The 25803-nt window shown below is 46.4% G+C and overlaps 1 protein-coding gene across 1 annotated transcript in view; it reads right to left on the bottom strand.

Moving 5' to 3' along the window:
* Nucleotides 1-25803, bottom strand: part of DNAH2 (dynein axonemal heavy chain 2) — a 102743-nt gene that overhangs the window by 33693 nt on the left and 43247 nt on the right. The window contains exons 18-43 of the mRNA XM_018064595.1: nucleotides 24758-24958; nucleotides 24493-24649; nucleotides 24011-24185; nucleotides 23458-23621; nucleotides 22002-22163; nucleotides 21797-21900; nucleotides 20652-20808; nucleotides 20429-20511; nucleotides 20159-20339; nucleotides 19367-19505; nucleotides 16615-16832; nucleotides 16296-16397; nucleotides 15845-15970; nucleotides 15431-15541; nucleotides 14941-15129; nucleotides 14369-14472; nucleotides 14080-14269; nucleotides 13364-13544; nucleotides 12283-12410; nucleotides 11792-11944; nucleotides 11052-11177; nucleotides 3151-3369; nucleotides 2827-2944; nucleotides 2480-2616; nucleotides 1820-1957; nucleotides 1571-1729 (exon numbers count right to left, since the gene is read on the bottom strand). Of these exons, the coding sequence (XP_017920084.1) occupies nucleotides 1571-1729; nucleotides 1820-1957; nucleotides 2480-2616; nucleotides 2827-2944; nucleotides 3151-3369; nucleotides 11052-11177; nucleotides 11792-11944; nucleotides 12283-12410; nucleotides 13364-13544; nucleotides 14080-14269; nucleotides 14369-14472; nucleotides 14941-15129; nucleotides 15431-15541; nucleotides 15845-15970; nucleotides 16296-16397; nucleotides 16615-16832; nucleotides 19367-19505; nucleotides 20159-20339; nucleotides 20429-20511; nucleotides 20652-20808; nucleotides 21797-21900; nucleotides 22002-22163; nucleotides 23458-23621; nucleotides 24011-24185; nucleotides 24493-24649; nucleotides 24758-24958 (3922 nt within the window). The remainder of the gene's footprint in view (nucleotides 1-1570; nucleotides 1730-1819; nucleotides 1958-2479; nucleotides 2617-2826; nucleotides 2945-3150; nucleotides 3370-11051; nucleotides 11178-11791; nucleotides 11945-12282; nucleotides 12411-13363; nucleotides 13545-14079; nucleotides 14270-14368; nucleotides 14473-14940; nucleotides 15130-15430; nucleotides 15542-15844; nucleotides 15971-16295; nucleotides 16398-16614; nucleotides 16833-19366; nucleotides 19506-20158; nucleotides 20340-20428; nucleotides 20512-20651; nucleotides 20809-21796; nucleotides 21901-22001; nucleotides 22164-23457; nucleotides 23622-24010; nucleotides 24186-24492; nucleotides 24650-24757; nucleotides 24959-25803) is intronic.

Below are 25803 nucleotides of genomic sequence, written 5' to 3'. Positions count from 1 at the left end.
CAAATTGGGAAGTTGGAATTAACATATACACATGACTATATATAAAATAGCTAAGGAACAAGGCTCTACTCTATAGCACAGGATCTCTCTTCTCAATACTCTGTAATGGTCTATATGGGGAAAGAATCAAGAAAGAGTAGAAGTATGTATTTGTATAACAGATTCATTTTGCCATACACCTGAAACTAATGCAACATTGTAAATCAATTATACCCCAATAAAAAAAACTTTTTAAGCAACATAAAGGTGAATAGAAAAGAGAGAGAGAGACTTCCCTGGTGGTCCAGTGGTTAAGAATCTGCTTTGCAATGCAGGGGACTTGGGTTCGATCCCTGGTTGGGAAACTAAGATCCCATATGCTGTGGGGTAACTAAGCCTGAGTGCCACAACTAGAGAGCCCATGCGATTCAACACAGCCAAATACATACATGTTTTTTAAAAAGAGAGATGGAGGGGTCTATTTTGGCACAAAGAATTAAAATTTCCCTCCCTTCCTGGTTCTGTTTGGAAAACCATGTAGTTGTAGAGAAACCTAAATCGAAACATTTACATAAACCTACTAAGCTACAAAAGCACCATGGGAAGTTGTGCTGAGACTCTGGTGTCTGCTGTATTGAATCCAGAGTCCTTATTCTGTCCTTCCAGCTCACACTCGTACACATCTCACCATCCTCTTCTCAGGGTCTCTGCTACAGCTAAGAGGTACCACACACTGACACCACCCATCAGCCTATCCTGCCCAGCGGGGGGCTGGCTCTCCTATCTGTGTTTCTGCAAAAGTCATCCTGTTGGCATAGACTGCCCTCCTCTCTTTGTTCTGTTCATCAGCCTTCTTCCCCTAGCAGTCCTCCTCAGCAGTTGAGTGCCATTGATACTACCTTACTATCATTTTCCTACATGTCACCTTGCAAGTTCACCTACATAGTTTTAATTTATATTGATCATACCAGGAATGACACATACTGTTATAGATCCTAATTGTTATACAACTATATATTAATAGTTGAATGAGCTGGTAATGCCCTTAAAAACAATATGAACCATTTCTAGGCAGTGATTTAATCTCAGCAGAAAAATATCCAATTTTGGTCCTTACACCAGAATTCTAAACTAAACAAAAATGTTCTTCAATATCAGTTAATCTGGAAATTTCTAAAGCCCCTCATCAGACTAATTGGGGAGCTCCTCCCAGCAAAAACAGTATCCCAAGGGCTCACAGATTCCAAGATTTAATACTTAATTTCAGAAGAATGGAGAAATGAGGAACCAAATGAACTATCCTCAGCTCTTAAATACAGGCAGGAAATTATAGTGAAGCCCACTGTGCTCTCTATCTGATTTGGATATAAATATATAGTTTGGCCTTGCAGCACATGTGCCCACGTGGACACACGTGTGCACGCATACACACACCCTCATACACACCCTTGCTGCCTCCACAGTTGGTGAGGCCTCCTCTTGGAGTCTCTGCTCCACTCAAGCCTCATGTTCCAATTGTGTCTCAGACACATCGTTTGCCAGACATTTTCCCGGGAGGTTGAGAGCCCTTCCTGCCCTGGCCCCCTCTCACCCCATTCTCCGGTGTGGCCAGGGCGGAGTACAGCTTGCAGAGGGAGATGATGCCGCTATATTCTGGGAGGGGCACCAGCTCATTGCAGTTGTCCTTCTTGAAGGTCAGCATCTTGTTGATGAACTTTTCGAACATGTGCTGAAGGGGCTCGGCCTCCACCTGGCATTGAATGAGCAGGAGCTCTGAATTATTCTGTGCACCACCCCCAGGCCCCACTGGTTACTTCCCGCTCCTCCATCTCCTTCATACCTTTGGCCTCTTGTCCAACCATGACTGAACATAGGGCTTCCAGCCTAGGTCTGTGTAGTCAGTGTACACCATCCCACAGCGAGACACGGTGGCTGGGGAGGCCACTGCCAAGTTCTCCACTTCGAACAGGAGAGACACCTACAGATATACTTGGTCAGAACCTTGTCTTTCTCTCAGCAGTAAAAACACCCAGAATTCTGATGCCTCAAGGTGTCTCTACTGAGTACCACGTGTGGCAGGATGAATAAGGACCTAAGCTTTACAAATGATTTGCTTATTTAAAAAAATTAGGGCTTATTCAAGGTCATCCTTATGAGAAGTCTCTCTTCACCTCACATTGTTTGATTGGGTAGGAAAGGGTGGGCTCTTTACAAAAGCTCATAAATTACAGCCCAGGTGCACAAGGGCAGGTCATTCCCCCATATGTCAGTGGCAATGAGACTGCCTTAGTCTCTGCCACAGCGCATCCTGGTACATAGTTCTCTATATGATTGTCCTCAGCGTCCGTGGCAGACAGGCATCTCTTCTTCAGTCTCACAGGCTGCCCTGAGTCCAGGTGTCCTCCTCCTCTTTCTTGTTCCTATAGAACTTCCTCTTTCCTCTTGGCCCTGCTCTTCCCCTTAGCCCTGCCCTGGGGCCCTCCAGTTTCCACCCCCCAACCTGCTCAGGCATTGCGATGCGCTCTCCGTTGATGAGGGTCAGCACTTTGTTATCATCCATGACAGAGTTCATGCTCTCAATCCACAGAGTGTCCACAGGGCCATCAAAAAGGATCCACTTCTCATCTGGTTTCTCGTCTTGGTAGGAGGTGGAGGAGAAAGAAACCACAGCTTTGTTACCTTGCCCTCCCTCCATGCTCATCTTCCTGGAGACGCAAGCAGTTGCTTCCTGGGATCTCTGCATTTCCAAGCATTTTTTCCCCCAAACTGAGTTTTCTATCCCCACACTGCCCACCCCCTCAGGAAATTCAGGAATCTGCTCTCCCCACCCCATGACCCCTTGGGTACCTGCACATGCCGTCCTCATGACACTGGACAGGACGCCATCCGTCCATTCATTTGTGTTGAGGTCATATTCCCCATACAGCTCCCCTAGGGACAGTGCCTTAGGGTTCAAAGGGAACTCCTAAAATAGACACAGGAAGGGAGTTTTGAGCTGCTGGCAGACACAAATCCCAGGCTGTCCCTTTATTTCCAGGTATTTGTATTCAGCCTCGGTCTCACTCACCCCTCCCAGGCCGCCCTCCTGGTCTGTACTGCCCTCCCTACATCCTGGCGCCCCCGCCTGCTACTCAAGTCTTGGACAGCAGTCCCACTGCCCCAGCTCCGCACCCTGACAATGTTGAAGTTGGGCTCCCCCGCGCGGCACAGGGAGGACAAGGAGGACTGGAGAATCCGCCATGAGGCAGTCTTGCCGCTGCCCGTGCAGCCCACGATCATGGTGGAGTGGCGGGAATTCTTGGTTTCATACAACTGGATGACCTTGGTGAGGGTGAACGGGGTGGGCTGCAGGCCCATGTCCCGAATCTCCTGCTCAATGGTCTCCCGCAGCTGAGAGAAGGGGAAATACAGGAAACAGAAAAAAACGGTGAGGCATATAGAGGGCTTTCAAAAGCTCCCCAGTGTCTGGGAGGATAATACTCAAATGGTTTTAAAAAATGGCACCAGGGCCCTTTGCACCCTGACAGTTGTTCTTTCCTTGGGAAGTTGGCCAATTGCAGAGTTAAGAGATTGGGCTCTGGTGTCAGCCAGTCTGGATCGGTAGGTTTCAGCCATGTGAACCTGCGTGAGTGAACTTCTCTGAGACTCAGTTTCCTAATCTGTTAACTGGGAGTCATGATAGTACTTCACCCTTAGGCCTGTTGTATTCAATAAAATAGTCAACAGGAAACACAATGTCTGATACAAAGTTCTACAAATATCTTCTAATATCATTTAACAAACATTTATTAAACCTCTAAAGTAGGTGCCAGGCAGTGTGCTTGGTGCTGAGAACAAATTAGTGTTCATCCCATTTCAGGGTCCATAGTCTAGTGGGGGAGCCAGACATCAAACAACTCACCAACGAAGTTAAAAAGAAATGCTTACAAAAGACGAAAACTCTGATTTGAGAAGATACATGCATCCCAGTGTTCATAGCAGTGCTATTTACAATAGCCAAGACACAGAAGTAACCTAAATGCTCATCAACATGAATGAATAAAGAAGATGTGGTAGAAAATAATGAAATAATGCCATCTGCAACAACATGGATGAACCTAGATATTATCATATTAAGTAAGTCACACAGAGGATTAAGTAACTCGACAGAGGATGAGATGGTAGGATGGCATCACCGACTCAGTGGACATGAGTCTGAGTAAGCTCTGGGAGTTGGTGATGAACAGGGAGGCCTGGCGTGCTGCAGTCCATGGGGTCACAAAGAGTCAGACACGACTGAGCGAGTGAACTGAACTGAACTGAACTGAAGTCACAGAGAGAAAGACAAATATCATATGATATTACTTACATGGAATCTTAAAAAATTATACAAATGAACTTATTTACAAAGCAGAAACAGAATCACAGACACAGAAGAAAAACTCATGGTTACCAGAAGGGGAAAGGGCAGGGATAAATTAAGAGTTTGAGATTAGCAGATATAGCTGCTATATATAAAATAAACAAGCACCTACTTTACAGCAAAATCACTGCAGATGGTGACTGTAGCCATGAAATTAAAAGATGCTTGCTCCTTGTAAGAAAGGCTATGACAAACTTAGATAGCATTTTAAAAAGCAGAGACATTACTTTGTCAACAAAGGTCCATATAGTCAGACCTTTGTTTTTCCAGTAGTTTTTCGTTTTTCCAGTAGTCATGTATGGATGTGAGAGTTGGACCATAAAGAAGGCTGAGAGCCAAAGAATTGATGCTTTTGAACTGTGGTGTTGGAGAAGACTCTTGAGAGTCCCTTGGACTGCAAGGAGATCCAACCAGTCAATCCTAAAGGAAATCAGTCCTGAATATTCATTGGAAGGACTAATGCTAAGTCTGAAGCTCCAATACTTTGGCCACCTGATGCAAACTGCTGACTCATTGGAAAAGACCCTGATGCTGGCACATACTGAAGACAGGAGGAGAAAGGGACAACAGAGGAAGAGATGGTCGGATGGCATCACCAACTCAATGGACATGAGTTTGGGCAAGCTCCGGGAGATGGTGAAGAACAGGGAAGCCTGGAGTTTTGTAGTCCATGGGGTCTCGAAGAGTCGGACATGACTGAGCAACTGAACAATGTTACAGCACAAAGAACCATATAAAATATCTTGTCATAACCTATCATGGAAAAGAATCTGAAAAAGAATATACATATAAATATATATGTAATTATACATCATATAAAATATGTATAATATATACACATATATATGTGGATTTACATATATATAAAACTGAATCAGTTTGCTGTACACCTGAAACTAACACAACACTGTAAGTCAACTAGGCATTAATAAAAATTTTGTGTGTTTTATTTTTAAATTTATTTTAATTGGAGGCTAATTACTTTACAATAATGTAGTGGTTTTTGCCATACATGGACATGAATCCACCATGGGTGTACATGTGTTCCCCATCCTGAACCCCCCTCCCACCTCCCTCCCCATCCCATCCCTCTGGGTTATCCCAGTGCCCCAGCCCTGAGCACCCTGTCTCATGCATCAAACCTGGACTGGCGATCTGTTTCACATATGATAATATACATGTTTCAATGCCATTCTCCCAAATCATCCCACCCTAGGCTTCTCCCACAGAGTCCAAAAGACTGTTCTGTACATTTGTGTCTCTTTTGCTGTCTTGCATATAGGGTTATCGTTACCATCTTTCTAAATTCCATATATATACATTAGTATACTGTACTGGTGTTTTTCTTTCTGACTTACTTCACTCTGTACAATAGGCTCCAGTTTCATCCACCTCATTAGAACTGATTCAAATGTATTCTTTTTAATGGCTGAGTAATATTCCATTGTGTATATGTATCACAGCTTTCTTATCCATTTGTCTGCTGATGGACATCTAGGTTGCTTCCATGTCCTGGCTATTATAAACAGTGCTGCGATGAACATTGGAGTACATGTGTCTCTTTCAATTCTAGTTTCCTCAGTGTGTATCCCCAGCAGTGGGATTGCTAGGTCATATGGCAGTTCTATTTCCAGTTTTTTTAAGGAATCTCCACACTGTTCTCCATAGTGGCTATACTAGTTTGCATTCCCACCAACAGTGTAAGAGGATTCCCTTTTCTCCACACTCTCTCCAGCATTTATTGTTTGTAGACTTTTGGATAGCAGCCATTCTGACCAGCATGAGATGGTACCTCACTGTGGTTCTGATTTGCATTCCTCTGACAATGAGTGATGTTGAGCATCTTTTCATGTTTGTTAGCCATCTGTATGTCTTCTTTGGAGAAATGTCTGTTTAGTTCTTTGGCCCATTTTTTGATTGGGTCATTTATTTTTCTGGAATTGAGCTGCAGGAGTTGCTTGTATATTTTTGAGATTCTTTGTCAGTTGCTTCATTTGCTATTATTTTCTCCCATTCTGAAGGCTGTCTCTTCACCTTGCTTATAGTTTCCTTCATTATGCAAAAGCTTTTAAGTTTAATTAGGTCCCATTTGTTTATTTTTGCTTTTATTTCCATTACTCTGGGAAGTGAGTCATAGAGGATCCGGCTGTGATTTATGTCTGAGAGTGTTTTGCCTATGTTTTCCTCTAGGAGTTTTATAGTTTCTGGTCTTACATTTAGATCTTTAATCCATGTTGAGTTTATTTTTGTGTATGGTATTAGAAAGTTTCATTTCATTCTTTTACAAGTGGTTGACCAGTTTTCCCAGCACCACTTGTTAAAGAGATTGTCTTTTCTCCATTGTATATTCTTGCCTCCTTTGTCAAAGATAAGGTGTCCATAGGTGCATGGATTTATCTCTGGGCTTTCTATTTTGTTCCATTAATCTATGTTTCTGTCTTTGTGCCAGTACCATACTGTCTTGATGACTGTAGCTTTGTAGTATAGCCTGAAGTCAGGCAGGTTGATTCCTCTTGTTCCATTCTTCTTTCTCAAGATTGCTTTGGCTATTCGAGGTTTTCTTGTATTTCCATACAAACTGTGAAATTATTTGTTCTAGTTCTGTGAAAAATACCTTTAGTAGCTTGATAGGTATTGCACTGAATCTATAGATTGCTTTGGGTAGTATACTCATTTTCACTATATTGATTCTTCTGATCCATGAACATGGTATATTTCTCCACTTATTTGTATCCTCTTTGATTTCTTTCACCAGTGTTTTATAGTTTTCCATTTATAAATCTTTTGTTTCTTTAGGTAGATATATTTCTAAGTATTTCATTCTTTTTGTTGCAATGGTGAATGGAATTGTTTCCTTAATTTCTCTTTCTGTTTTCTCATTGTTATTGTATAGGAATGCAAGGGATTTCTGTGTGTTAATTTTATATCCTGCAACTTTACTATATTCATTGATTAGCTCTAGTAATTTTCTGGTTGAGTCTTTAGGGTTTTCTATGTAGAGGATCATGTCATCTGCAAACAGTGAGAGTTTTACTTCTTCTTTTCCAATCTGGATTCCTTTTATTTCTTTTTCTGCTCTGATTGCTGCGGCCAAAACTTCCAAAACTATGTTGAATAGTAGTGGTGAGAGTGGGCACCCTTGTCTTGTTCCTGACTTTAGGGGAAATGCTTTCAATTTTTCACCACTGAGGATAATGTTTGCTGTGGGTTTGTCATATATAGCTTTTATTATGTTGAGGCGGTGGTAGTCACACAGTCATGTCTGACTCTTTGTGACCCCAGGGACTGAAGCCTGCTAGGCTCCTCTGTCCATGGGATTCTCCAGGCAAGAATATTGGAGTGGGTTGCCATTTCCTTCTCCTATGTTGAGGTATGTTCCTTCTATTCCTACTTTCTGGAGTGTTTTTATCATAAATGGATGTTGAATTTTGTCAAAGGCTTTCTCTGCATCTATGAGATAATCATATGGTTTTTATCTTTCAATTTGTTAATGTGGTGTATTATATTGATTGAGTTGCAGATATTAAAGAATCCTTGCATCCCTGGGATAAAGCCCACTTGGTCATGGTGTATGATCTTTTTAATATGTTGTTGGATTCTATTTGCTAGAATTTTGTTAAGGATTTTTGCATCTATGTTCATCAGTGATATTGGCCTGCAGTTTTCTTTTTTTGTGACATCTTTGTCTGGTTTTGGTATTAGGGTGGGATGAGTTTGGAAGTTTACCTTCCTCTGCAATTTTCTGGAAGAGTTTGAGTAAGATAGGTGTTAGCTCTTCTCTAAATTTTTGGTAGAATCCAGCTGTGAAGCTGTCTGGTCCTGGGCTTATATGTATATATGTATATAATTATTATATATAAATAAGTTATTATAATTACATATACGCATATATATGTGGATTTACATATATATAAAACTGAATCACTTTGCTACACACCTGAAACACAACACTGCAAATCAACTAGGCTTTAATAAAATTTTTTAAAAAATAAAAAATAAATGAATGCTTATAGAGCCATGACACATGTGGGTCCCAGAAGAGTGTGACCTTTTAAAATACACAGCCAATGCAACCAAATAATTTCAAACATATGCAGGATTTTACCTGTATCTCTCAAATACACTAAGAGGCCTCACTTCTACTACGTCCTTCCACTGTCTGAGAATTAGTTGTATTATCATGTTTGTGTGTATTTATGTGTGTGTATGTATACTGAGCATCATGCCCCAAGTTTTTTTGTTTAATTAAAAAAATATTTATTTACTTGGCTGTGACAGGTCTTGTTGCAGCACACCGGCTCATTAGCTGTGGCATGTGGGATCTAGCTCCCTGACCAGGGATTGAACCCCAACCCCCTGCATTGGGAGTGCAGAGTCTTAGCCACTGGATCACCAGGAAAGTTTCTTTATCTCCATTTTTAACAAGGTTTTCTCCTTTCCTCAACTATATTTTGTGTCCCCCAAACCAGAGACCTACTATTTTTACCCTCTAGTCTTCTGCCAAAGTGGAAAAGGGACAGCCATCCAGGAACACAGAGAAGGGGAGACCTGCCCTGAGACAGTTTGCCTCCAATCCTTCTTATTTTAGCTACATCCCCTTTACTCAGTGGGCTTCCCTGATAGCTCAGTTGGTAAAGAATCCACCTGCAAAGAAGGAGACCCTGGTTCAATTCCTGGCTCAGGAAGATCCCCTTGGAGAAGGGACAGGCTACCCACTCCAGTATTCTTGGGCTTCCACAAGTCTAATTCCTTTAACTCAGTGGCTCAGTGGTAGAGTCCGCCTGCAATGCAGGAGACGTGTGTTCAATCCCTGGGCCAGGAAGATCCCCTGGAGGAAGGCATGGCAACCCACTCCAGTATTCTTGCCAGGGAAATCCCATGGACAGAAGGATAGGCTACCCACTCCAGTATTCTTGGGCTTCCCTTGTAGTTCAGTCCACAGGCGGGCTACAGTCCACAGTCCATAGGACTGCAGGGTCAGACATGACTAAGTGACTGAGGATTAGCACCCCCAACACCTACTTCCTACTTAACAATTCTCCCTACTTCCAGCCTCTCAGGTTTGCTGAGAGTCACAACACAAGTCACTACTTGATTCATTTATTTCCTATGTCTATACTTCTGTTGTTATCGCCTCTCTCATTCACTCCATCCTTCCTGGAATAGATGCCTTTTTAAAAAAACATCCCTTTAGAGTAGTTGCAGCAGGTTTTCAAAAGGAAACAAAATTGTTTTTAATCCACCTTTTTACCTAGAAGTCCTCTCTGAATATAATGAGGTTGTTGGGTTTTTCAAATTTCAATTATAATATATTTTTTCATTTGTAGCAATTCTATTGGTTCTTTTCAAGTCTACTCTGTTTAGAAGTATCTTGTTCCTGGATCACAGTTTCAAACTTCTCTCTTATTTCTTTAAACATATTAAATGTAGGTACTTTTAGAATTCTGTACTGATTATTGTCCATATCTGTAGTCTTCTGGGGTCTGATTGCGCTATTGTGTTGTTCTCTGGTTTCCCTTCATGATATCTTATTTCCTTGTTTGTTTTGTGATTTTTGACCAGAAGTTGCTCATTTTCTTAGGCTTTTATGAGAATTCTTTGGGCTTTTAAGTTGAAGTTTCATTCTTCTAGAAATAATTTACATTTGTTTCTGCCAGTCGCTTGGGGGAGACACTAACAACCTGGAAATACTTCAAATTAAATTCTAAATTTGAGATTTGGGGGGAGTACACAGTAAAATAAACGATGACCAGAAACCATGTGAGGCTGACTCAAGGTTAGGAAGTCTCAAAGGAGACTCTGCCCCTTCCTCTCACTGCCATCAGTCGTGACAAGCAACTTTCTTTACTGTATGGACCCTCCTCAGTGGTGGGTTTCTCACTTTCCCACTTACTGAAGGTGTTTTCCCTTGTGGGCCAAAGTCTATGCACAACTGGGTTTTCTGTTATACCTCAAAACCTGAGCTACTTTATCTCCTTTCCTCATGTCTTACGTTCAACAAAACCTTTCAGGGAGAAAGCCAGCTTGGCAATTCACTTGCCTCCCTGCTTTTACTTCCCCTCCTCATCCCAGAATTCTTTCTTTCTTGCCAGTTTAGCAATACATTTTAAAAGGTTTTTTTTTATATTTTTATCCAGCATTTTAGTGGTTTCAATGGAAAGGATCACTCAGGATATCTAAACTGCCATATTGCCAGAGAAGAAAATTCCTACACATTCTAGAATTCTCCTCCCCTGGCCCTTTCCATCCCACTCTTCTCCCTTATCAAACAGCTCCTAGCAGTCTCTCCTCAAAAGGGAGGATGAGGAGAGAGGCAGAGACAGGAGAGGGCTGACGGGTATAAAGTAGAGAGGCCAGTGGACCAGAGATCTCCATAAAGTCAAGGAACTGATGAGTAGAAGTCCTTGAGCAGGTGAGTTGGGGCCTGGGGAGTTGAGGGGAGAATGTAGAGTGTTGGAATAAGTTTGCATCATTCCCTAACCACCAGGGAGTCCCACTTTATAGATAAAGTAGCCCAAAGAAAGGGTAACCGTCTTGCTCAAAGTCATAGCTAGTTGAATGGATAGCCAGTGAAGGGCAGAACAAGGCCTGGAAGCCACGTGTCTTGTTCCTAGGACACCACAGGATCCAAATTCACACAAGAGGCCAGGGAGTCTTGGGGATCAAATACCTTGCCATAGTCAATGACCGGCAGCTCAATGCTGGGGAACAGATCTTGCACGATGGCATTGAAGAGGGGCACGTCGATGGAAGTCAGCTTGGCAATATTCATATCTCTCATTGAGAGCAGCAGAACCTGGAGGGGAAAGACAGAGACTCAGGCTGGAGGAGCCAGAGCCCAGCTCTTCATTAGCCCTTTCCTCTCTAGAGGGGTGAGAGGCAGGAGCTAAGAACAAGGGAGGACTTCCCTGGTGGTACAGTGAACCAGAGTCTGCCAGCCATTGCAGAGGACATGCATTTGATCCCTAGTCTGGGAAGATACCACAGGACGTGGAGCAACTAAGCCTGTGGGCCACAACTACTGGAGCTGGGAGTCGTAACTACTGAATCCGAGGGCTGCAACTACTGAAGCCCAAGCATGTAAAGACCGTGCTCCACAACAAAAGAAGCCACCACAATGAGAAGCCCATGCATGGCAACAAAGAGTAGCTCCCACTCACCACAACTAGGGAAAGCTCGTATGCAGCAATGAAGAACCAGCACAGCCAAAAATAAATAAATAAGAAAGAACAATGGATACACCCAAGCTAGTCTTGAGCAACAGGACAGGTAGAACTTGGGCAACACCAAGGAGGGCTGGAAGAGTGGGAAAACTGATTGAGGGAAAGTAAGGATGTGAAAAACTCCAGTGAAGGCTCAGAGGACCAGTGGTGGTGGTGTTTAAGGGTCAAGACGGCGTCCTCAGTCTACCTCTTCATCAGACAGGTCGGGCTGCAGGCGGCGCTTTTTGCCAGCATAGCGCAGGAGGGAGGTGAGGGCACGCAGGCCGAAGTCATAGTGGTCCTGTCTGGAGAGCTGCTGCACAGCCAGAGAGTAGAGCGTGTACACCTTCTTGGCCAGAACCTGGAGGCCAAAACAGAGGAAGGAACCATCCATTTCCTCATAAATCCCTCTGCATCATGTAGGGACAGTTACAGATACAAGAAGGTGGGTGCCCGGGCATGAAGCAGCTGGAGGACAAGGGATGGGAAGGTCTTGTGAATTGTGCCATCAAGGACCAGTGGCGTGGTAGAGGGAAGACCTCTCTCCTCTGGATTCTCCTGCCCCCATATCCTACTGAGAGTCAGGTACATTTCTTGTAGGATAAAATGACTGTGAGGATTTTGGGGGGGGTTTCTTGGGCCCAGAGGGTAATCATGGATGAGAAATAAAGTATCGGAGACAAGAGATGATCAGAATACCTTGCAGTTGCCAAAGCCTTCCCCAAAAAGAATGATTTCTGCAATAAGTGTAGAGTCGGGCACCACCATGGCAATTGGCCGGAACATGGATTTAAGATTGTCAGGAAGCTCTGTGCGGCCAGCATAGCCTGGAAAACAGCACCACATATTCAGAATCCATGAAAGAGTAAGCAAAAGTGTTGATTGCTCAGTCGTGTCCAACTCTTTGAAACCCTGTGAACTCTTTGAAACCCTCTCAGGCTCCTCTGTCCGTGGATTCTCAGGGAACAATAATGGAGTGGGTAGCCATTCCCTTCTTCAGGGGACACTGCTTCCCAAAGACCTACTTCCCCATCAATCCCATTCTCCCCATTCTCTGCTTCATCCTGAGCCCTCTCCCAGCTCCATCTCCAAGATCTCTTCCTCTCTCATCTCAGCCCTGGCTTTTCCCACACCTCTCTGCTCTTCTTTCCTACCCCTGGCCCTTTCCTTACTTGCTGCAAGGCCCTGCTTCAGACAAATTACAGAGCTGTCTTGTTCCCATCTCTCCAAGTTTCATGGATTGGGTGGGCCAAAAATTTGTTCAGGTTTATTCATTAAGATGTTATGGGAAAACCTGAATGAACTTTGTGGCTGACCCAATATAACTCACTCGGTGCTAATAGAAATCGCAGCTGTTTCTCTGATTCTTTTAGTGCGGAAGCCCTTTCCTGTTTTCTCCTAGATCCTACCCACAGAGCTGTTCCTAGGCAACAGTGATGAGAGACCCTAGGCCCTGCACTTCAGGGAGGTTCTCTCATCTGACAAAAGGGATGGCAGATAGACCAGAACTCTAGGAGCTAGTTCAACAGAAGAAAAAAGCTAAGTACCTTGAAAGACTAGGATGACATCTATGCACCTGAGCCGACACTAATCCCTTTAGGAAAGACAGTAAGGTTGCTTCCCCTTCTCCTAGAAATGCATGTGTTCATCCTTTTCTCACACTTTGTTGCCTTTAGCAGCATTACACTTGGCTAAATGCACTGGCCTGGGGTGGGGGAGAGGGAAGATGCACGGACATTTGCCCCCAGGAGCCCCATCTACTCTACTCCCAGGCTCTTACCAGGGTTCATAGTGATGAAGATCCCACAGGACCACACCAGATTGATTTCAAAGCCCTCGAAATAGAAGCGGGTGAGGCCAGCAGCCAGGGCAGAGAGGATGGACAGGATCTGCTGGGCCACCACTGACAGCACCTCCACATTGATGCGGTTAAATTCATCAAAGCAGCCCCAGGCACCCGTCTGTAGTTGGGGGGAGGAGGGGCAGAGATGCTGGGAGGAAGACAAGTGACCCTGGACTGGGAAAAACTAGAAACTGTGACTAACCTATCCTCCCCCTGAAGTGTTTGGCTAGAAACAGTGGCCTCTAAAATGAATGTGTGCAAGTGTGCATGTGTGAGTGCGTGTGAGAAGGGGCTGTGGTAGTTTTGTAGTTTCTGGCCAGAACTTTCCATCGGACAGGAAGGATCTAGGAGAATGCCTGAGTCGTGGGTAGGAAAGAGAGCAGGGTAGGGAACTTGTGGGTGTTGAGCGCCCCCAGCATGCACGACTTTACACTAGTTCTCTTACTGAATCCTTACATAACCTTCTGATTATGCAAATAAGCAAAGTGAGCTCAGGGAAGCGCAGGGACTTCCCCAGTTGTAAGAACTAACTGAGGCGATGCAGTGTCATCAGTTACAGGGCACTGAACCAGATCTGGGTTTCAGCTGATTTTCTGAAACTAAAAGATATGGAGGGGTCAGGCTGGTCCTGGCCAGGCTGGCAGGATGCTGACCTGAGCCAGGCCTGAGTACATCCGGCCCATGGACTTATAGTCCAGGCCCTCGGAGCAGTTGACCACGATAACGTATATGCCGAGGGCCTTGCCCAGGTCCTTGACTGTCTCGGTCTTCCCTGTGCCCGCGGGACCTTTGGGGGATCCGCCTCGATGCAGGTGCAGGGCCGTGGTCAGTGTCATGTAACACCTGTGAGTGGAGGACAGGATTCAGGCCAGACTCCTAGAAGCCTGGGCTCAGCTTTCACTGCCCCCACCCCAAGCACCCCATTCATTCCCCACGGCCGACCTGTCGGTTAGAGGGGTGATGACGAGCCGGCCAGAGTTACCCAGGTACTCATAACCATACTGGAACTGTGTGTTGGTCTGACGGATCATACAGTCGTCGAGATCCTGGGAAACGGCAGAATAAGAGAGAGGTGGGCATGGAGGGAGAGTCAGGGCTGTGGCTGAGAGGAGGGCTGGAAGCATCAGGGAGAAGACTGGGGGCTCTGTTTAGAGTTGGAAAGAGGGATGGGTTTACAGCTCAGATGGAAACTGGCAATTGCGCTGCACATGTCCAGCCCAGTCCATGGCAGCAGCTGCTGATTAAGGGACACCTAGAGTGCCGTCTATGGGGTCTCAGAGAGTCGGACACGACTGAAGCGACTTAGCAGCAGCAGCAGAGTGGGCACTCCCTGGAAACAGGCCTCTTCCCATTCCTGATGTGGCAGATCCAAGAAAGAGTTACCAGCTGGATTAGGGTGATGGGAGAGGACTGAGGGCTGGGCTGAGATATTACTCTTTTTAGAGAATATGAATTTCATCAAAGCATCAGTATTGGGTTTAGGGTACGAGAATGGGAAGCTGGCCCTTCTGCACCTTCTCCCAGTAGAAGCGCAGTTGGCTGAGCCAGTCAAAGGAGCTGACATCCATGAGGCCACTCTTATAAAGCTTCTCCAGCACATCCCGGGCGTGGACTTCTATCGTCACCAGGGCCACAATTTTAAGGCGCATGATCTTGGTCAGGTTCCCCCTGATGGCCTCAGAGTACTTATTCAGTATTGACACCTGTGGAATGAGGCAGTGGGGAAGGTGGGCTGAGCCACCAAACCCTAATCACTTTTGTCCCAGCCTCGTTCTTCTTCCAGCTTTGATGCTGACCCCACCCTCACTGCAGTTCCTGACCTTCAACATCAGCCCAGGGAGACATACTTCTGACCCACCTGACCTCTCCTCGCTGGACACCTCCCATAATGCACCCCATTCTGACCCCTTCCCACCAGCTCATCACTAATTCTCACTCCAATGGATCAGCCCCTCCTTCCAGCTCTGATGCCAGGCCCTTGTCATTCTAGTGGTATTTCCCCACCTGCTTTTTCTTCATGACCTTGAGGATCTTCTTGTCTGCCCGCTCCTTAGCTGTCAGCAGGCACTTGGTGACATCGGCTGTCCACTGGATCTGACTGGCGGTGATCACCATCTGGGGCACGTGTGGAGGCTGTATTCCAAAGGCCCATCCCTGGCCACCCACACATCCCGGCTCCCATATCCTGGCTCATTCGGGACCAGGTGCTTCTCCTCTCAATATGCTTGACCTCTTCTGGAGGGTGGGCACAGGCCTAAGTCAGGAGCTAAGAGTCCAGCATGCAGGCTTCTGGGTCACAGCCCAGGACAGGGGGCAGGACACCTGCCTTTTTGGTGACTCCAGACCCTGTCTTTACACTGGCTGCTCCCTTGTGGCTCCATCCTTCTTGTTCCCTCATTTCTACTGACCCCAGCTCACCTGGCCAGCCCACTCCTTCACCCACTTGTCCCTCTTGTTGAGAAACTTCTTGAGAGCCAGGCGACAGTTCCGGAGAAGGTCCCGGAGGGTCACCCTCATGGTCCGCTCCACATCACCAAGCCAGGACTGGGGGGGAGGTGAGAACAGGATGGCTCAGCCTCAGGGCCAGAGTAAAGAGTGCCCAGAGCAAAGGTGATTGGGAAGGAGGACCCCGGGGCTCTGGGGCCCAAGAGAAAAGTGGGAGCTGGGCAGCAGCTGGCTCGAGTCCATGAGGGGGATGGAGACCAGTGTCAGACGGACTTTCAGGAAAGCATGGTGGAGGTTAGAGTTTTAGGCATGGCAGGTGGGAGGCACAAAGTGACTAAGGCCCCTTCACAGAGATGGTCTCTCCTCATAGAGCCAGCAAAGTTAGAAGAATGAGCTTGCTTCTTAGACCCTGGCCACAGCTCACCTCCACAGGCCCTTCCAGAAGCACTGGGTGGAGGAAATCGATGTATTCACCGTCACCCGAGAACATTCCCAACGCTTCCCATTTGCTGCCAGGTCCCCCAACCTGCAGAAGCAGGAAGCTGTTGAGCCCTTTGGGGGTCATTTCTGCTCCTCCCACCTCCCCCTCTATATTACCAGTTCTAGAAAGTTCTGTCCCAGATACCCAGAATCATTACTATCCCCCTCCTTTTGGAGGGGGATGGTCTCCTCGGAGGCCGTGAACTCACTGATGTCACCATCCCTCCCCTACCCTCCTGCCCATCGTGGCCACCTCCACCGACCTTCTGCATTCTCAGCAGTTTGATGTTGTCAAAGCATTTTTTGAGGTGTGGCTGCACAGCCTCCGGGTTGCGGGACTGGCCCAGAATCTCCAGGAGGTCATCATTGGACAAGAAGTAGAAGCGGGGGAAAATATGGCGCTTGGTCTCTAAATACATATCCAGGGACTTCTGGATGTCTTCAAGGATTGTGTTCATTTCTATCAACGTGTCCAGGAGGCCTGGGGAGGAGAACAGTGAGTGACATTGGTCGCGGCCCTTTTACCATTGCCCTGAGTAGATCTGCAGCCTCCAACCATACCCACTCTGCCAGCTCGCGGATGCTGGGGTGCAGACTGCCATATGGTTTTTGGAAGCAGAGAAGTGTCCCCTAATCACTCTTTTCCCATCCTCCTCATGAACTCATTATTAAGTGTTCATTATACACTATGGTATATATTATACATTATAATTAATTATGCATGTGTGATTCCATTAATATAACTATATATCCCATCAGTCTCTTTCCACCAAAGAAGTAGGGGCTCTGCCAATCATCCCAAGAGCTTCTGAAAGTGAGAGACTGTTCTGCCCATAAACAATTCAGCAAGTTAAATCATTAGATTTAAATACACATCACATGTGCACAATGAAAAAGGTCCACCATCACTGGGACTGCCAGTGTTCCTCGTGATAGAGTGAAAAGAGTTCTAGAGGAAATTCCCTGGCAGTCCAGTGGTTAATACACTGAGCTTCCGCTGCAGGGGGACACAGGTTTAATCCCTGGTCATGGAAGTAAGATCTGCAAGCTGCTGCTACTGCTGCTGCTGCGTCTGCAAGCTACACGGTACAAAAAAAAATGCACCTGACTGGGAGGCAGATGTGGGTCTTTCATTAATTAGCATGTTGGTTAACCTCAGGGAGGTTTTACCTCTTTGTAAAATAGTAATAAGATCCACCTCAAAGAATAATTTGCGCTATAAAATAAACCGTGTTCACATCTATAGGTTCTCAATAATGTTAGTTTCCTCCCAGAGTTAGATTTTGATTGGCTTATCCCCCGGTCTTCCCAGTCTCTAGCTTTACGAAGAAACTATGGATGCCCTAGGGTCTGAACTCCAAGGTGACCCTCAGGCCTTCAAGGACAGAGTCTACAAGCCATTAGAGCTTTTGAATGACCCCCTGATAGCCCCTGGAGACCACAAGGAGACCTGGTAGCCATAGACAACAGGGGTTTGTTCTGTGTGTTCAACCAAGAGAGAGTGTTGCTTTTATGGCTCTGCTTATACATTGACTTAGCAGTAGCAGTATACATTGTTCTAAAATGTAATTATGTTAATTATCTCAAATATTATTGATAAAAATTCAAGTTCTCACTCAATTTTGCACATCCTAATACTTATATATTATCAGAGTAATTGAAATAAAGTGTTGTTTTTTCTTTAATGTGTAGAGTTAAGGTTCTTGGGAAAATTTTTTCAATTGTCAGATTGGCCCAGGCAAATAAACAGGTCCTCCGTATCCCCTGCCAAAACTCTTCTCAGGCTATCTATCCGCCCATCCATTGCCCAACCTGACTTTCTGGTTCTTTACCCCTACTGACCACAAATAACCAGACCTCACCATGTATGCCCACATCTCCCCCTATCTCCTTACCCAATCTCCATGTCTATCAAAGTGTCTACATTAAAGACTAGTTAATCTATTAATAATAAACCAATTAAAGTCAAAGTAATAACAATAGAGCCTAGTAACCAAAGATTTTCTCTGTGCCATTTAATGGGATAAGTGCTTTATCTGCATTATCTCATTTACCTACATCATCTGATTGAATGGACCACATAGAGAAGAAGAGTGATTCCTTAATCAGAGTTTTTTGAGACACAGTGCTAATAACAGCACTATCTTTATGCTAGACACTGCACTGAGTGCTATACACTCCTTTATTATCCTCACAAAGACCCCAAGAAATAGCTATCGTTAACCACTCACTGTGGGAATTCCCTGGCAGCCCAGTGCTTAAGACTCCATGCTCCCAATGTTGGGGCCACGGGTTTGATCCCTGGTTGGGGAACTAAGATCCTACATCTTGCCTCTGGCAGGGCCAAAAAAGAAAGGTAAGATAAAATATGCTCCCCGCTCCTGACACACATATACATATACTACAGGCAAGGAAGCTGCAGTATGGAGGAAACAAGACGCCTGAAGGCATGCAATCCGGAAGGCAGGATTTTGAACTCAAGTCTGTCTGATTCCATATTCCATCCTCTTCACTGCTCTACTGTACTCTGCTCAAATATGTGTTGAGTTTAATCTACAGAACTACTATGTAACGCTTAGAAGAGTTTAATCTACAGAACTACTATGTAAGGCTTAGGACAGTTGGGTACAATGGTCAGTCTTTCAGTAAATGAAGCATGTGGGGCCTTCCTTGGTGGCTCAGTGGTAAAGAATCCACCTGCCAATGCAGGAGAGATGGGTTCGATCCCTGATCCAGTAAGATCCCACATGGCAAGGGGCAACTAAGCCCCTTCGCCACAACTGCTAAGCCTGTGCTCTAGAGCCAGGGAGCCACAGCTACTAAGCCTAAAGCCTATGCTACACAACAAGAAGGTAGCCCCTGCTCCCCACACCTAGAGAAAAGCCATGGAATAACAAAGACCTAGCATAGCCGAAGATAAATACAATTCTTTTTAAAGATTTAAAAAAACATGAAGCACGTGGCCTTGACCTCACACGCACAGAGCACCCGCCGAGGCTGTGTCAGGGCTCAGACCTGGATAGTGGGTGCTCCGGAGAGCGTTGGGGTCCTTGTTCACCCGGTCCATAATGGCCTTCCAGTTGCCATTGACTTGGTCGAATAAGCCTGATTCATTGGGCAGCTGCTTCCGGATGTCCTCTCCCAGGAAGATGTTCTGAAGGGCCAATAAGGGGTGTGAGAGGCTGTTTCCCACACCCTCTCCACTCTCTGCTCCCTATGCTTAGACCAGGAGAGACAATGAAAGAGAATAAGCATCAGAACCAAAGGGTGAGGGGGTCCCTGGTGGTTCAGTGGTAAAGAATCCACCTGCCAACACAGGAGACATGAGTTCGGTCCCTGGTCTGGGAAGATCCCACATGCCACCAAGTGACTGAGCCAGGGAGCCATGACTATTGAGTCCAAGTGCCCTAGAGCCTGTGCTCTGCAAGAGAAGCTGCTGCAATGAGAAGCCTGAGCACCGCAACGAGAGAGGAGCCCATGCAGCAGTGACAACCCAGCACAGCCAAAAATAAATAAATAAGTAAAATTAAAAAAAAAAAAAAGACCCAAAGGGATGTCTAGGTTCTAGAACCAAACCTGGGATTGGGAGGCCAAGTATAAGGGTTCAAGAAGAAAAATGGAAGGAGAACAAAGGCTTTTCAAGGACGAAGCTGAGGGTTCAGATGCTTATGTCCTAGATGAAAAGTGGCTTTAGAGGTGGGACAATGGAGCTGAAACTAGGGCAACTATCTAGATCCTCTGCAAAGAAAGGAGATATGATATCTCCTATCCAGGGGATATAGGGAGAGCTCAGGCGGTGATCCTAACCTCGAGGTACATCCACTGACGCTGCACTGTGAGCACCATCTCAATCACTTCCAAGATGAGGGAGAGGCAGCGCTCCCAGTGGTCCACATCTTTCTCAAAGGCCTTGACAAAGCGAGATGCTTTCATGGTAGACAGAGCCACCTGGTTATCTTCCAGGGCCTGAAATACTTCTTCTGTCCCTCTGGGGTGAAACGTATCAGAATCATAGTCCATCCCCACCTGCCAAACCTGGTCCCCGCTCCGCAGCCCAGGTCCCACAGCCTTGTCTACCTGAGTCGGTGATGGCCCTTATCCTTGTAGGGCACTATGTCAAGCTGAATCACATCCCAGGTCTTGGCAATGTTCTGTAATGCCTGTGGGGGACAGATCAATCAGATACTTAGTCCCCAAGGGTAACAGGAGCTGGGAGGGACCCTCAGATCATGAAAAGCTGGAAGCCTTTGCTCCAGAAAGCTGAGGAAACAGGGGAGTATGGGAGAGGACTCTGTCATACCAGTTCTATAGCCAGCTCTTTGGTAGCTGAGGCAGAGATCTCCCCAATTTTCTCTACATGCTGATCCATCCCAAGCTCCACGATCTGCTCCAAGGTGAAGCTTTCTGATTCCTGATCAAACTCACGTTGGACCTCATCCCTGACCTGATCCCAGTGCCTGTAGGTGGGGACAAAAGGTCAGATCAGCTGGGGACAAAAAGTCAGCAGGGCCTACCGGGAAGTGTGAGCATTGCTCCCTAACTTTCTTCCATTGGGATATTATGATTCCGTGCCTTTATTAATCCGAGATTCAACAGATATTTCCTAAATAGGCTCTAAGATCCCATTTTAGGCACTGTGGGGAATACAGAGATTGAGCTGCTGACTCTAGAAGAGGAGTTCAGATGGATGATCGCAGGTTTACTAGAGATGAGGTGCTGGGCCAAGTGCTCTACATGAGGCATTTCATTTTAATGGTCACTCTATAAATGTTATTCCATTTATAGGTGAAGAAATTGAGGCTTAGCGAGGTTAAATAACTTAAGCAAATAAAGTGGTTAGGTTATACTTAATCGTATAATAGATATTAGCGAAGCACTGCCAAAAACATCCTGCTAGAGGCAATATAAAAGAACTAAAACTATTTACTCCTAAACGGATATACAATTATTAAAATACCACATATGAAATAGTCTATGCTAGCCTCAACAGTTTCAAAGTCCTCCTCTATAACACGATAAGTTCCAGATGCATTAAAAGAATTAAACTTGAGAAGCAAAATTATAAAGTATGCAAAGAAAATATGGAGACACTGCATTGACAGCTCTGGGATTGGCAAGGGCCTCTTCAGGCACAAAAATAAAAACCCTAAAGGACAAATGTTAGACTTTGGACTACAAAATTCAGGCTTTTGTGGGACAGAAGACATAAAGTAGAGCTATGATAGACAACATAAATTGAGAGGAGACAGAAGGGAAAGAGCCAAGAAGGCCAGAGAACCCAGAACAGTGTGACAGACAGGGGAAGGCAATGGGCTCTTGGGAAGCCTCCTTCAGGGTGTGTGTTGGTGGACAGAGGAGCAGAGCGAGGTGGGAACGCGATGGAGGGAACAACCGGGAGAACCAGGTGACCACCAGGCCAGACCACGGTGTGAGGGGCAGCCTCACCGCTCTCGAAGGGCGGGGTTTCTCAGGTCCGAGATGAGCGGCATGGTCCTCTTGAACTGCTCTATTTTGGAGCGAGTGGTTTCAATAATTTCCCAGTTTCGGTCCTGAGCACAAGCAAGAGACGTCAGGAGACCTGCCCTCCTTTCCAGCACAGCCCGCCTTCCTCAGCCGCCTGCCCGTGGCCCTCCACCCTCGCCTCACACACCTTGTACTCTTTGGCCAGTCTAGTGAGGCGGCGAAACAGCCCGTGGGCCATGGTCTCCATGGCCTCTGTCTGCAGGGTCAGGAACCGGCCCATCTTCCACTGGCTCCAGTTTTCCTCCCAGTCTCGGGTGATCTCCCAGACTTGCTGCAGCGCGTCCAGCTCCTTTGGGGCCCAGACCAGACAGGTGACAGAGTCAGGCAACTCCCACCTTCCTTCTCCCTGACAAATGCCTCCTCTCATCCACAGGAGATTTTCCCTCCCGGCAACACAGAGCTGCCTCCCCATCAGTTCCACTGTTTTCTCCACTCTCTTGCTTTAAGAGCGCCTCAAGGAACAAGCACTTGAAAAGATCCTCAGTGCCATTAGTCAGTAGGGACATGCAACTCAAAACCACAGGGAGATATTTCACACCCACCAGAATGACTAGGGCCAAAAATAAAGGGAGAAGTGTTGACAAGGATGTGGAGAAATAGGAACCCTTGTACACTGCTGGGGGAGCGTAAAATGGTGCAGTTGCTGTGGAAAACAGCTTGGAGGTTCCTTAAAAAGTTAAACACAGAGTTACTATGAGATCAACAATTCCACTCCTATGTCCATACCCACAGGAACTGGAAATGGGAACTCAAACATATGCAAGTACAGGCATAGTCAGAGTAGCAATCCTTACAGTAGCTAAAAAGTGGAAACAACCCAAATGCCCGTTGACAGGTTAATGGATAAACAAATGCGGTGTATCCATACAATGGAATATTATTCACCCATAAAAAGGAATGAGATACTGACACATGCTGCAGCATGGATGATCCTTGAAAATATTAGACAAATGTAAGAAGCCATACACAAAAGTCACATATTGCATGCTTCCATTTATACAGAATATACAGAATAGGAAAAATCCATGTTCAGTTGACCATTAAAAACCATGAGGGTGAGGGACACCAACCCTCTATGCAGTGGAAAATCTGTGTATAACTTATAGTCCACCCTCCATATCTGCAGTTTATCTATATCCAGTTTCCCATCTGTGGATTCAACCACACATTATGTAGTCTTATAGCATTTACTATTGTAAGATATCCATGTATAAGTGGACCTTACCAGTTCAAACCCAGTGTTGTTTAAGGGTCAACCGTACATAGAAAATAGATTAGTGGTCGACAGGGGCTGGGGGAGAGGGAATAGGGTGGGGTATGATTGCTTAAGCGTTTCTTTGGGGGGTGATGAAATATTTTAGAATTGTAAGTGATGGTTGTACAACATCGTGAATGTACTGAATGCCACTGAACTGTTCATTGTAAAATGGCTCTTTTGCTCCCCAAGTTTTACCTCTGTTTTTAAAAAAAGCTCCTCGTGCACCCATCTTCCTGGTCCCAGGTGTTTTTTGAGGCCCATGGGACCCCTTCTGCCTACTACCCCCTCCCCTGGGTCACCATGAGGGCCTTGCTAGGCACACCACCTTCTCCAGGTTCTGCAGGTCCTTGGAGGCTGGCTGCTCGATCTTGAAGATGCCCAGGTTGGCACGGAGGATGTTTTCTTCCTCCCGCATGGCGTTCAGCATGGCCCGCACGTGGGCGATCTGCTCCAGGGCTGCCTGGTGCCCCACATTGCTGGTGAAGGGGCCTGTGGAGTGTCCAAGGTGAGGTTCAGATTCTCACTCAAGGCCAAGGTCCTCTGAAAGGCCACTGTGGCTCGCCTACCTCTTTGTGTATAAATCTCACTTCTCTCTTCCCACAAGAGAAGGAAAACAAGAGGGGACCCATTGAAAAGAATACATTGAAACTACTAACTGTGGCTGGAGAGTCAGTAATGAGTGAGATGAAAAGCTGGTGTAAGAAAACTGGAGACGTGAGCAGGGCTGCTGCCTTCCAGCCAAAACTCAGTGACAACAGGTGTATCACTGACAGCAGTGCCTGGCTCTTTCCCTTGTTTGGCACTTTCCTGGGACCCACACTTTGAAAGACTGGGTCAAGACAAGGGAAAAGCAGAAGGAAAGGTTGCAAGAAGGGTACCTTTGCCTTCAAATTCTTCCAGAAGATTGTGTGCTTTCTTCTTGAAGTCATCAGCTGAGTGAATGAGGCCTGTCTTGAACTTCTCCTTGTGTTTCTTCAGCATCTGTTCACTGTCCAGCAGTGTTTGCTGGAAGGCAACCCATTCCCCACCGAGACTGTCCAGCATTTCCAGCACCTGGGGACATCACAAAGGGAAGGGTGGCCCACAGAGCTCTTCCTGTCCCACCAACTCCCAGAAGAACTCATTTCCAATCCTCTAGACCAGAGTCTGTGGCCAAGTTCCAAGCTCTTGGGCAACAAGGCCCAAAGAGATCGAGCAGTTGTTGGGCCTGAAAGAAATCCTCCAGCTGACCCGGAAGAGCACACAAATTAACTTTGGCTCTCAGAGGCTCTGGGGCCTTGCACCTTCTCCACCACTCACTTCTCTGCTCTCCCTCCTGACAGCCAACGGCCTGGGGCTGGGATGGGCTGCTGGAACTCACATCGTCCTGGACTGGCACTTCATACTTCTCGAGGATGGCAAATTGCTCGTGAATGGGAGGGATCTGTGTTTCCATGGTGGGCAGTTCGTGCTGCAGGGTCTCCATGAGTTGCAAACTGACTCCCAGCTCCTCCAGGGTCTGGGGAAGGCGGCTGATTCTGCAGGCAGGGGAAGAGAGAGGGGGTGGGTGGGAAGGCCAGGCCTACTCTCCCCAACTGGTGGCCTGAGCCAGTGTGCCCCCGCCCACCGACGGCCTGTCCACATACTTCTCCGAGTTCTCCTGCAGGTAGGTGTGCAGCTCCAGGAGCCGCCTGGCTGCCATCTCCTTGAGCAGGGTCGTGAACTTGTTCTGCCACTCGTTGCAGTGCTGCACCAGAGAGAACTTGAGGTGCGAGCAGTCCAGGAGCACAAACTGGATGTTTAGGACCGTCTCCTCCTTCTGCACATTATTAGCCACCTCTGTGTAGCTGAAAGGGCCCACACATCCCCGCTAGGACAGCTTTTCCTTGGCAGACGTGCCGGACACCCTGACTGGGTGGTATTTTCCGCCCACCCAGCATCCTTCTGACCCCGGGTGTGCCCCACTTCAACCTGCCCGGGGCAAACGGGTGATGGTGTCATTTTCCCTTCACTGCTTCCAGACTCCTTGGTCTGATTTCAAGGCACAGAGATCCAGGCTGAGTTCACACAGTCCTGCTCACTAGCTCTGTGCCCTCAGGCAGGTTATTTAACGGCTCTGAGCCTTAGTCTCCTCATCTGTAACATGGCAATGAGAACAGAACCCACCCCGTGAGGCTGTGGAGAGGATGACGGTGGCTGCTGTACATAATGCCCTCTGCTGACTTCCTTTCTGGATGCTCACTATTTGGTGAACACGTTCTCCCTGGCCATCTCTGCCTGCTGGCATCCTACCCATTCCAAAAAGGCCAGCCCAAAAGTCACTCCTTTCAACCACATCCTTCCTCCTCTAACATCCCCAAGTTGGACATTCTCTCTCCTTCCACTGAACCACCCAACACCTTGCATGCCTCACCCACAGCGCTGATCACAGGGAAGCTGATATAAGAGCAATGAGCATGTTGGCCCATGCAGGCTTCAAAGTTCACACAGTGCTTCCACGTGTACTTAATAACCTCACAACCTTATGTGGTTGATAGTATAACACTGATTTCACAGAAGACTGAGGCCCAGAGAATGAGAGGAACAAACCTAAGATTATACGGCTGGTAAATGGTGGAGATGGGATTTCAACATTCCTCAAGACCCCACAGCCACTGCTCTGTCCGCAATATTTGTATCTTTCCCACTGCAT

This window comes from Capra hircus, chromosome 19 (assembly GCF_001704415.2).
Source record: "Capra hircus breed San Clemente chromosome 19, ASM170441v1, whole genome shotgun sequence".
Taxonomy (NCBI): Eukaryota; Metazoa; Chordata; class Mammalia; order Artiodactyla; family Bovidae; genus Capra; species Capra hircus.
The sequence above is the reverse complement of the archived record's forward strand: the minus strand, read 5'-3'. Positions and strand labels throughout refer to the sequence as shown.